This window comes from Notolepis coatsorum (assembly GCF_963971535.1).
Source record: "Notolepis coatsorum genome assembly, chromosome: 18".
Taxonomy (NCBI): domain Eukaryota; kingdom Metazoa; phylum Chordata; class Actinopteri; order Aulopiformes; family Paralepididae; genus Notolepis; species Notolepis coatsorum.
Window position 1 is genome coordinate 88321862 of NC_140182.1, and position 12317 is coordinate 88334178.

Sequence of the window (12317 nt, forward strand, 5' to 3'; positions counted from 1 at the left end):
GTCTTCAGAAGACACGTCACCAGAAGAACTGGCGCGCGCTGGGGGTCAAACTGGGATGAAGAGTTGCGCGGAGTGGGTATCGGAAACTGCAAGTGTCACGCCGGAAGACAACAAACAGGGAACCGCCCTGTAAGATGGATAATAGGTGTGGAGAAGGTGGTAGACTAATAGCAAAACAAGGGAAGTCGAATGTACAGACGACTGCCGGTGTTGTGTTTCTGCTTTCAAGGGGGGAATAACACCGACAGCGATGGAGATGACCAGGAGACAGACTGGAGGAGGAGGAAGCCGCAGGGGCCAGGCACCGCAGCCTGGTACACAGATCATCCGAGAGAGAGGAGATGGCGGCGGTGGAGGAGCAGATGTGGAGAGGACAGCCAGAGACACTGAGCAGTAGCAGACCAGGGGAGACATTTTTGCCTAGGGGACCGTGCCCTGGAAGGGGGACCAGCTCAGGAAAGGAGCCGTCACTGAAAGGGGCCCTTGCCCTAGAAGACGGGACCGGCCCAAGATGGGAGGTGTACTGTAAGAGAGGGAAGGGAGCGCTCTGATTTGGACGTGGGGTACCTAATAGGGGGGCCGAAGGGTTTTAGGTGTGTCGTCTGAAAAGTTGCAATCTGTGTTTTTCTCTGTCTCTCTCTCTCTCTCCTCCATGACCGTGGTTTATCCTTTCTGGTTTGGGTGTGATGCGGGTAATGGAAAACAAAAGCAAAACAGCAGACGGCGGGGCCCTAATTGTTATGAGTCTATTTTTGTGTATAATTAATTGAAAAACCAAGTAGTCGGTTGATTCTGAAGGTTGATTAAGAATCAAAGGGGGGAATGAAGGATTTGGGGTGCTTTTTCAATGTATGTGATGTATAGATTGGGGGGAGACTAGACCACAGCTAAAACGGTGAGAAATGTGCATAGAAGACGGTGATAGAACGGTGACCAGTGGATTGAATACACTGCCAGCGAGGGTGTTTGTTGACATTCCTTGTAAGAACATCTGAGATTAGAGTGTACTGTAGGCCCAGAGCAGGAGGGAGAGAGGTTCATCTTAATGAAAGTTTAATGGTGTTAAATGTCATTAACGCAGTTGTCATGACAACACGTCGCATGACAACCAGAAGGCGGGGCCGTCGTTGCGACGACGAACATCTATAAGTCGAACGGTGTTTCCGGGTGGAGGGCAGACTAAAATCTGACTGAGACTAAGAGGGAAGGAACCAGGAGAGACTCTTCCTCCTCCACCACAGAGGGGGGGGGGGAAGGGAGAATGCCACATCATCATTACAGTAGCTTCGGCTAACACGAGGAGGGTTCAGGCTAACGACCAGGCCTGACCACTATTGGACATAACAGCAAAGGGACAATAGAACACACCGAAAGATCATTAGAATCTTCAAGGACGATACAATTTGATAACATCTGATAACATCTGATTATGAGGTTCTGTTTATAGCAATAAAACAACGCTTTTCCTCATAAGGTATCTCACGGTGTCGAAGTGTCGAATTCTTACAGAGGTGGAGAATTAGGATGGTTTATGGATTGCACTAACGGGGGAGATAAGGATCTTATCAACCGGTATCGGAGACGTCAGGACCATTAAAAGTATACAACGCAGAGGAATTGGATGGAGAGCCAAACAGACGAAGACGTGATACTGGCCAGTTTGATCAGGATCTTACATTATGGTCAAGAGTCTCTCTTAAATAGTGCGTCACACAGACGCTGATTCAGCCTCACCTGTCCACATCTCAGTCCCCTGGCGTCCCACTGTTGCAGTAAACGCCCACTAGGTGGCACCAGACGATAAATAATACTTGTATAATAAGTGCCTCTATAATAATGATAATAATAATAATATCTCTGTAGGAAGGGCGCTGGATAATTCTCCACTACTGCTATAAAGAGTGACACAGTATTACAATCCTCCATGCTGATGATCAGAGCTTCATTCAGATCAACAACACGACTATAAAGAGTGACAGCGTATTACGCTCCTCTCACCTCCAGTTCATCCAAGCTCAGGATCTCGATGCCGCTCTTCTGCCCCCTGTCCACCAGCTCGGTGTCAAAGGCCTCCATGAGGATGATGGTCTTCACTGTGCTCTCTTTACCGCTGAGACAGTCCAGGATCAACGTGGCTTTGTCTGCTACGTCGCAGATCACCGTGGCGATGCCAGCTAGACACACAAGGCATGAAATTAGATGTGGTCACATGGCGCATATATTTATTAGATTTATTTATTAGATTTAAGTACAGTATATAAGTAGACCGTTCTAGATGACAAGAACCTAGTGGCCTTGAGAACTAAGGTAAGAGGGTGCATTGTTAAGTGATCAGGCAGTGCCCAGTCTGCAGCCTTGTAGATAACACAGAAAAGGTACGTGTGGTAACATTGACTGGCATTTCATAACAAATGTGTCTGTGTAAGGTAACTATGCAAAAACATAATAAGAGCCATTGTTAGAGCAACGTGGTTTGAACAGCTGACTAAGGGGTGATCACCAACCCCCATTATGCTAAACTGCTTGTGACACATTCAAGGAGAGTCATGAAGACAGTTGGGTAAACACAGGAGTCAACCCCCCACTTGAGAACTGTTTAAATCCATACAATTACAGAATAAGAGACAAGCAGACTGTTGGGTTATCACTGAAACTGCAAATACCTGTGATAATAGTTAATTCAAATAATGCCTTAGTATACTTGAATGATTAGATCTTCCCACGCTCAGTGTGGGGACCTCTGGTTGACTGTAAATTCTCAGGATAACAGGACAATGATGCTAATGTGGTCACAGCAGGCCACACCTCATTGAACAGATTACAGCAGAGAACAGTTGGTCTGACAAAAAGACCCCTGACTTGCCTTTGAGATTCAAGTTTCATGGAAATTGTCACAACAATATCACAGAAAGGTATCTGACTTATTAGATAAAAGGATATTTGAATGTCATTAGAATGTAAACTGTTTATAAAAGATAATAGAATATGTCATTTCACTCTTTTTGTAAAGCTTTATAGAATGTAAAACTCAGAACCATTAATTCGGTCTGGCAAAAACAGGCTTGTGTTATTTCATATATGCAATCTGGTATCAAAATGTAGGCAAAAAGTACACTGTGAAAATGCTGGAGATATATGGTTAATTTACACTGAAGATAAGTCTTGCAAATGTTTGAGGACTCGACTGCCAATACAAGAGAGGATTCTTGAGGAATTACCTTTCTGCTACAGCACGACAGGGGCCACCGCCCCCCCCCCCCCCCCCCCCCCTGGGGCTGCAGGAAAACTAGCCCATACACGACAAGGAGATTTTGGGGCGGAACCAAAGAACAGCAAACCTTCTGTTTTTAGAATCAAGACAACCAATTGGAACAAAACTCCATATATAGAATGTAACTATGATTGGTTGATGCCATAGTATAAAGTCCAGAACCCATTGTCAGAGAGATAGGCCAGAACTCTACGCCAGGGTCTGAGCCTCCACCATCCCACCAGAGAAATGTGCCTGGCATATACACGTGAGTGAACCATGGACCCACTGTTGGGTGTTGTTTAGTGTAAAATGTAAAGATCCCTATCTTAGACCAGGTTTAACCATGTGATGGCAAGGTATATTCTAGTTCATTGACATAACATGACTACTATTTGTGTACAGACTTGTTTGATGTGTAAACCTCAACAATCTTTTGTACAGCATGTTTGATGTAATATGAAATAATCCCTGTATATAAATAACCTGCTTTATTCACCTTTTGGCCCTGTGGAAATAAATCATCTGAGTTGAACTATACTATAGTTTGTCCTGACTACACGTTTATTCTCTTGCTGGCTAGTGGAGTCAGAGAGAGGAACCACACTATCATTCTGCTTTCTTCCCTCCATTTAGCAAGCCTATATGCACTGTAATTAACCCAATGTATTGACTTAAGTTACGACATACGTACCTTTGTCAATAATGTAGTCGATGGCCTCTTTGCCTAGTGTGTCATACAGTGGAACCGCAACGAGGGAGTATGTGTAACAAGCCAGCTCTGAAATGGTCCACTGAAAGAAACCACACAGATTGGTCAGAGGTCAAAAGTCACAAATAATAAATACAATTTTAAAAAGTATACATTAAAACGTTAATGCAAGTAAAATGGAGAAGAGAAAAAGGCAACAAATACAAGTATGTAATAATCAGTTTTGAGTTACGACGATGATGTCATTTATGGACATGCTGCTGCTTCCACTCTTAAACCCCTTGACTCGCTCTGTCACTCTGCCCTCAGATTCATTACTGGTGATATCTATGATCATTGATTCCTCTATAATAAAGTTGGTTGGCCTTCTCTTGAAGAGAGGCGCAATAAACATTGGCATTTATTACAAAGCTACTGTATGTCACAATGTTGCTAGATTGGAACTCTGGGCCAAATTTAACTCACTAAAATTAAAATATGCTTGTGCTAAATGTTCTGATCTTGGAAAGTCTGCCTTTTCCTTTAATGCTACTTGACTCATGGAACATCCTTCAACACACTTTAAATTACTCTTCCAACCTTTGCACAGTTCAAAAACATTATCACAAACCACAGTATATCAATATGCAACTGTTTTAGCCGGTTTTCTTTATTTCTATCTTTGTTTTTATCTAATTGTGTTACTACTTTTTGTTTTGTCTTATTTATGTCTGTTTACTCAACATCATTGTAAATGAGGGCAACCTCAATGGTCTTCAGAGTTATTTTTTAATAAAGGTTTGATGATGGTGATGATGATGAATGTAATGTATGAATAATAGAGAATAAGGAAGGTAAAAATGCAACATTGCATATATAGATTTGTTCCTGGTGTTATCTTACCTCTGGCCTGTTCTGAGCAAAGATTCCAATATACTTGTCTCCAGTTACGGCGTGTCCTCTATGGAGAAGAGCAGAGCCAACGTACTCCGCTTTATCCACCACCTACAAACAAATACAACAGTACATTTGAGTTACAATGAAGCAGCTAAGAGTTTGGTTTGGACGTGTTTCTTCCAGTGTTTACAGTTTACCCCGCTCACAGTATACTGCATATTGACTTAAGGAACACGCCAACATTATGGGAAATGCGCTTACAGGGTCAGACTAGAAGATAGAGAGGCCGGTCAGGTGGCGTAGCGGAGATTGCGCTCGTCACCAATGCAAGAGGCTGCGGTCTCGACTCCCGGAGTCAGCATTGCTTGAGGCTTCGGCTGATTGTCATACTAACTTGTTTGGCTGGGTTAGGGGGAGGGCAAGTCGTGGGTGGTAATCTGGCGTTGTGGACAGCGACGCCTACAGGTCAGGTCTGGGCGCCTGCTCAGCGAAAAGGCAGGAATTGATGAAGGCAGCGTGACCTCCCACGCGTTACACTTCACCAATGAGAGTCCTCGCTGCCAGGTGAAAAAAGAGTCACTGGCTGTCGCCGCGTGTGTCGGAGGAAGCGTGTGGATGACTTCAGGGTTCCCTTGCACCGACCAGTAGGAGAACATGCGCAAAACAACCAGGTAGGGGAGGGGGGAATTGGCACAACGACTAAATTGGGACGGGGAGAAAACAGAGAAAAATCAGAGAAAGAAAGGATTAAAAAAAAATAATAATAATAAAAAAAAAAAGACTAGAAGATAGAAACCAATTTCCTCTATGTGTGTTCAGTGGAAAGCTATCCGGCTGCAAGCTAGCCTAGCACAGCACAAATGAATGGAAGCCGATAAGGACCACCTCTCCGGGAGTTTTAAGCTAGGCTAGCTGGTCCGTATCCGCTTCCATTAATTTGTGCTAAGCTAGGCTAGCTTGCAGCTGGATAGCTTTCTACTGAACCAGACACAGAGAGGAAATTGTCATCCATCTTCTTGTCCGACTCTGGAGAAGACGGTAAGCACATTTCCCATAATGTTGGCGTGTTCCTTTAATGGACATTTTATTTCGACACATCTCCCATCTTCCATCTCTTACCTCTTTATAAGACAGCCACTCGTAAGGCTGGTCAGGTTTCCTAGATCCTAGACAAGGTCCATCATCTATGAAGGAAAAACAAAAGCATCATAAAATGACACTCACTCTTCTAACGCTGCCCCATCTTAGTCAAGTAGCTGGTTGGTTTGGTGTCAAGACGACGTTTTGCATGCCTTTTATTTATAGCTATTTCCTGTAAAATGATAAGCACATCTCTGGTAAGAGACCTCGATATTATAAAGTGTTCACTCTGCATGAAGGAAACACATTTATTTATATATCTTTTTACATATGACTAATGAGTAAACTCAGAACTTACTTGACACCCTTAGCCCTCGTAGGAGGACCTCATAGATGGTTTTTGCGTCGCTGTAATAGTATGTCATGTGTTCGTCGTTGTCGTTCAGAACAGATCTCCGTGCGTATTCTCCACCCTGCAAGAGATGAGGAGGACAATTACATATTGTTTTGCTGAACCCATCAAATTCTTTTGGCCTGCCAAACCATCTTTTTTCTTTTTTATAATTTTATTATTATTATTATTTTATAAAAAAAAAAAGTATGCAGCTTAAAGCTGCTGGTGCCTCTGGCAGTCTGTGGAAAACCTGTGTTGCCACGGTGCAAGGCTTGAAAAGCGACAGCAGAGCCAGCTCTATCTCTACTGCTCCATTTCTGCTATAGTAAACTCACTGTTTAAACCTTGTCTGGCATGATGTTGACAAGTGCCGGTGATCATTTCATTGATTGCTTTAGTATTGAGAAACTTAGCACTGTGCTGCATCCTCTCACCAGGCCCTAATCCAATCCAATGGAACAAGTGTTTTAGCTTCAAAAGCCATGACACATGTCCATTTCCAACATAGGAAGCTCACAGTATAATCAGATGTGTTTGCATATGTTCTACTGTGGAAATGGTTGTAAACTGTACATTGTAATGAGTTTCATAGTAAATGGTAAATAGTGCATTTATATAGTGCTTTTATCCAAAGCACTTTACAATTTGTTCCTCACATTTTATCCATTCACTCACACACCGATGGCGGAGGCAACCATGCAAGGTGCCAACCTGCTCATCAGGAGCAGTTAAGTGTCTTGCTCAAGGATACTTCGACACGCTGCCCAGGAGGAGCGTGAATCAAACCGGGAACCTTCCAATTACCAGATGACCGCTCTACCTCCTGAACCACTGTCGCCCCAAGGCCAGTTACACATGTAACTGGGCAACTTGTTTGGTATGATCTACAGTTTGCAACCATTTCTCCAGTAGAACATATTAAGAAAAGACACATTTGATTATACTGTGAGCTTCCTATTTTGGATCATGTATCATGTACTAGTCAACATCGAGCCAGTGTAACAAGGTTGAAACCGTGCAATGGTGGCCCCTTGGTGTAAACTCCCCTGTGAGTTAAATACCACCTCAATTAGATCATTTTCAGGTGGTGGAATGGATAAGAGCGTGGTGTTTAACATGTAGTCACATGGTGCTGGTGAGCGGAGGGTTCGTGGAGGACATGGTGCAGAGCGGAGTGCCTGCTAGTACCTACTCTAGTGACGTTAACACCAGCCAATGTTTAATAGGTAATAGTTCTATGGCAGTCTTTATTGCATGTACATTTGTGTACATAAGGGATACAGATTGAACTATACAATCACTGCACAAACAATACAAATGCATCAAAATCGATTTAGTTGCCAATCTTTGACACTCCAGGCTCTGATAATCCCACCCCAAAATATTTATGGCATGGAAGATAATTCACTTTTATTGTCTTAAATCATGCTTAATCACAAAAACATTTTGCCATTTAAGGCGTTAAAATTCTGAAAAGGAATGAATATTTGATATGGTACATAAGGGATACAGATTGAGTCCTGGTTTGAGGGAGGAGGGTTAAAAGAAAGAGAATCACTTCCACGTTTCACCCAGGTGATCAGAACATGGTACACATGTTCGACCAATTGTAATGGACTTAAGAATTCACACACTGCACGTTATTCCTGTGCCACAGGACAGTTCAGTCAATATGTTTTAACATAATGTCTCTCTCTAAAATCCCTGGTGCAGTGTGCTACTACTATGTACACCATGTATACTATTATCGATAAGAGTATACATTGTCTACAGTGTATTGCCATTCTATTATTGTCATGTTCAATTCTGTACCTCCCCCTCCCCGCTGCTATGACACCAGAGTATCCCCAAGGGGATTGAGGAACACTTGACTTGACAAGAACCCTCCAATTTGTATGATGTCACTTGGATGTCAAATCTGGGACTGTTCTATAGACAATAATTGGGGCACTGAAGTTTGTTGGGCCTATACAATGTTTGCCTGAGCTCTTTCACACGAAGGAGATTTTAATTCTGGTTCAGCATGGAAGCAATAGCAGGATATAAAGCTGATTTGGCTTTGAGAACTCCACATGATCTCTGCCTTCTGCCCCATTCCTTTAGGAGAACATGTTCATACTGAATTGCACAGGAATGACATATGTGAATTCTTAAAAAAACAACATTATGGGTTGCTTACCGTCTTCTCCAGAGTCAGACATGAAGCTAGATACCAATTTCCTTTCTGTGCATTCAGTAGAAAGCTATCCGGCTGTAAACTAGTCTAACCTAGTACAATTGAATGGATTCAGATACGGAGTGGCTATCTTAAAACTCCAGGAGAAGTGTTTAGGCTAGCAGCTCTGCATTCACTTTCTACTGAAGGCACAGAGAGGAAATTGATATCCATCTTCTTGTCTGACTCTGGAGAAGATGGTAAGCGCATTTCCCATAATGTTGGCATGTTCCCCACTTCGCAAACCTTCCCACATCCCCCTTGACTAGAGGCAAATGTGAGGTTTGACCAACTTTCACGCACATAATGTAATTGCAGTCTGGCTAAAAGGGTCCAATGAGGGAACTGACATATCTTGGTACCTGCTCTTTTGATCAGATCCAGATAATGCAATGTTTTTTTTTTTTTTTCTTTACACTTTCAGTGCCACTCACGAGATATCTCGGGTTTCTGATAGTTATGTTGAATGCCACTCACGAGATTTCTCTGTTTTTTTTTCTTCTTTTTTTTCCGATTTTCATGAACTAGACATCGGCGGCCATCTTGCTACCACATTTCTGAACGTCTAGACATGCAACTTCGCTCGAATCCGCTAGGTGGCAGTATAGCCCTATGTTGTAACACATGTATAATGTTATCAGTCAATCTACCTGCATTATTATAAGGATGATAGATCTCGGCTGTGATTGGTCGATAGTAAAGATCATGACGATCATGATCAAACTGGTCAGACTACTGCTTGACCTTACTCCTAGAACCCACCTCACCCCTGCCCACTTTGACAACCTAGGATGGCTTAGAGTAGACGACAGAGTACAGCAACTTGCAATGGGCCTGGTCTACAAGATACACTACACGACCAAGGTACCCATCCATGTACATGACAAAATACTTCCCAAAGGTCAGTGAATACCACGATCACAACACCAGAGGGAGCTCCACAAATCATGTTAAACCCAGATTCGGCTCAAACAAGGGACTAAACACGTTTCGCAATTATGCCACATCAATGTGGAACGCCCTACCCAAAGCTGTAAAGGAATGTGAATCACTACCCACTTTCAAAAACACTCTCAAAAAACACCTAAGGGAGACTGCAACTCGAAACTGGCGCCTGTAAATGTCCGAACACAACCCCCTCCAATGTACATTAAATTACCAAGTATGGTCTTGTCAATAATCCAATGTACAGTTTTGTTTGTACAGTTGTACAGTGTCCCCCACCCACCCCTCCTACCCAACCCCCCCCCCCCCCCCCACCCACCTCCAATGTACAGTCCCCCCCCACCCCCACCTACCCAATCCAATGTACAGTTTCTACGTCAAATGTATATACTCTTTTTTTTCTGGTCTCTTTTTGTATCACAAACAGTACTGTAATTGCAAATCTGGTATGTCATAAATGTATAGATGTAGCAGTACTGTCTATCTGTATGTCATGTATGTCATATATGTTACGATGAATTGAAAATGGGGGACCCTGATGTAAACAAGACGAAAGTCTTTCTCTGGTCTGCATCCCCTTAACAATTGTATGTATTGAGCTGTACTGTACTGTACCCATTCTGCAATCTGTTAATAAAGTTTTCAATCAATCAATCAATCAATGACCTGCCCACCTGATATTTAACCTGAGCACACACAGCGTGAGCTCAGTGCGTCTTCGGATTTTGTGAATACAGTTACTTATCATTGAGAGAGAGAGAGAGAGAGAGAGAGATAGATAGATAGATAGATAGATAGATAGATAGATAGATAGATAGATAGATAGATAGATAGATAATAGATAGATAGATAGATAGATAGATAGATAGATAGATAGATAGATAGATAGATAGATAGATAGATAGATAGATAGATAGATAGATAGATAGATAGATAGATAGATAGATAGATAGATAGATAGATAGATAGATAGATAGATAGATAGATAGAGAGATTAGCGTTTTGATTTGATTTGATTTTGAGCATTGAGCATTGATAGTAGTATTGATAGTATTTCTAGTAGTAGTAGTGATTGATAATATATTTTCTTCATTTTGTAATACTTATTTTCTTTTGTAGTACCAGGTAATATTAGTTGCACAGTACTGTAGCAAGTACAGCGCTTTTAGATAAGTGCTTAGTCCGTGTTTTAGTAACACTAGTTAGTAGATTTTTATAGCCGTTTTTATAGTACATAGTTGAGCGTAGGTATTCACAATGCGGAGAATGAGGAAGTCGTCTAGGAGGGGTAAACTCTCGGACCGATACGTGCAGACCACACTGCCGTTCGCCCAGGCCCCGGTAGCACCAGCTGCCGCTGGCCCAAGCCGTGCACCTCCGCCGCAGGTGAGGGCTCCGGCACCGATCAGTCCTCCGGCCGTGGCGGCTGCCACCGGCTCTCCGGTACCGATCGATTCGCCGCCCCCGGTCAGAGCCACAAGGAAGCGGGTTGCCAAGACCCGTCATGTATCGCCGCCGTCGTCGCACAGCTCGGACCAGTCTGAGGTCGACATTGCTGTGGATGATCTTGACGAGTTGAATGCCAGGTAATTTCAATCCAATAAATGGTCAATTCAAGGCATGTGTAACTCGAATGATGTGATGTATCTCGTATGATCGAATGTGTGTAGATACATTGCAAGCTAATATATTCATGTGTAGCGTATGTATATTATCAGCGACTGTGGGTCTTTGAAAAGTGCTATACAAAATCAATTAATTATTATTATTGTGTCGCTATATTGCGTCTGTAACGCGGGGTATATACACAGTAACGCGAATATATGCATGTGTTTAGTCAATGTAATGTAAAGCGAAATACACGTGATGTATGGCCTAGTTACTCTATGATTGAATGTTTGTATATGACCATTGATGCTGAAACGCAACTAACTGTGATTTTATTATATATATATCTTTATAGGCAGATTGGACAGAGAGGACGACATAGAGGATGAACTCATGCAAGAACGCAAAGGGGTATGGCCGTACAATCGTCGTCTGGGTATGTACATATAATTCAATTTTATTAGATTGTTAGGACATTTTGCATATAGCCATGTGTGATTCATACCCCGTTAAATGGGGGGTTGGTTGTATCTTTGATGTTTGACGCCACACAACCAACATGCAGTAACCAATGTGCATGCGGTTATGGTGTACATATATCATCATATCAATTATACAATAGAGAAAGAGCAAATAACGACAACAACATGATGATTATGCAAAGTGCAAATGGCTGCTTCTTATATATATCTGTTGATGTACCTTGATTAGAACATTTTGTGACTGCATATAGCCACATTGTGTCTTTGATGTTCTGATGTGTCTTTGATGTGTGGTTGCTGAATACATGGTGCATGGCGTTGATGTGTGCATGTTGTTGCATGTGTGGTTATGGTGTACATATATAATCATAGCAATTATACAATATATAAAGAGCAAATAACGACAACATGTTTATGATTTATGCAAAGTGCCTCTTATATATAAATATCTTGATGTACCTTGAAAATGTTAGCACATGTTCAATGATGGCATATGTCCAGGTGTGAGTACCCCCCCCCCCCCCCCCCCCCATCCCCATCCCCCCGTATAGCAATGCTTTTGATGTGTAAATTACATTGATCTCTATCTGTCTGTGTCTGTGGGGCTTGTGTCAATAGCCAGGTGTGAGTATTTCCCCTCCCCCCCATCACATTTATAAATCACCTTGATCCTCCTCCTCATCTATCTATACTATCTATCTATCTATCTATCTATCTATCTATCTATCTATCTATCTATCTATCTATCTGTCTGT

The 12317-nt window shown here is 42.4% G+C and overlaps 1 protein-coding gene across 1 annotated transcript in view; it reads right to left on the reverse strand.

Moving 5' to 3' along the window:
- The window catches only part of LOC311245425 (long-chain-fatty-acid--CoA ligase 1-like), a gene marked incomplete at both ends in the record, with an annotated part of 73517 nt that overhangs the window by 44734 nt on the left and 16466 nt on the right, over window positions 1–12317 (reverse strand). Inside the window, 5 exons of the mRNA XM_084335268.1 lie at window positions 1999–2174; window positions 3945–4044; window positions 4845–4946; window positions 5958–6022; window positions 6277–6391. Coding sequence (XP_084191394.1) covers window positions 1999–2174; window positions 3945–4044; window positions 4845–4946; window positions 5958–6022; window positions 6277–6391 — 558 coding nt within the window. The remainder of the gene's footprint in view (window positions 1–1998; window positions 2175–3944; window positions 4045–4844; window positions 4947–5957; window positions 6023–6276; window positions 6392–12317) is intronic.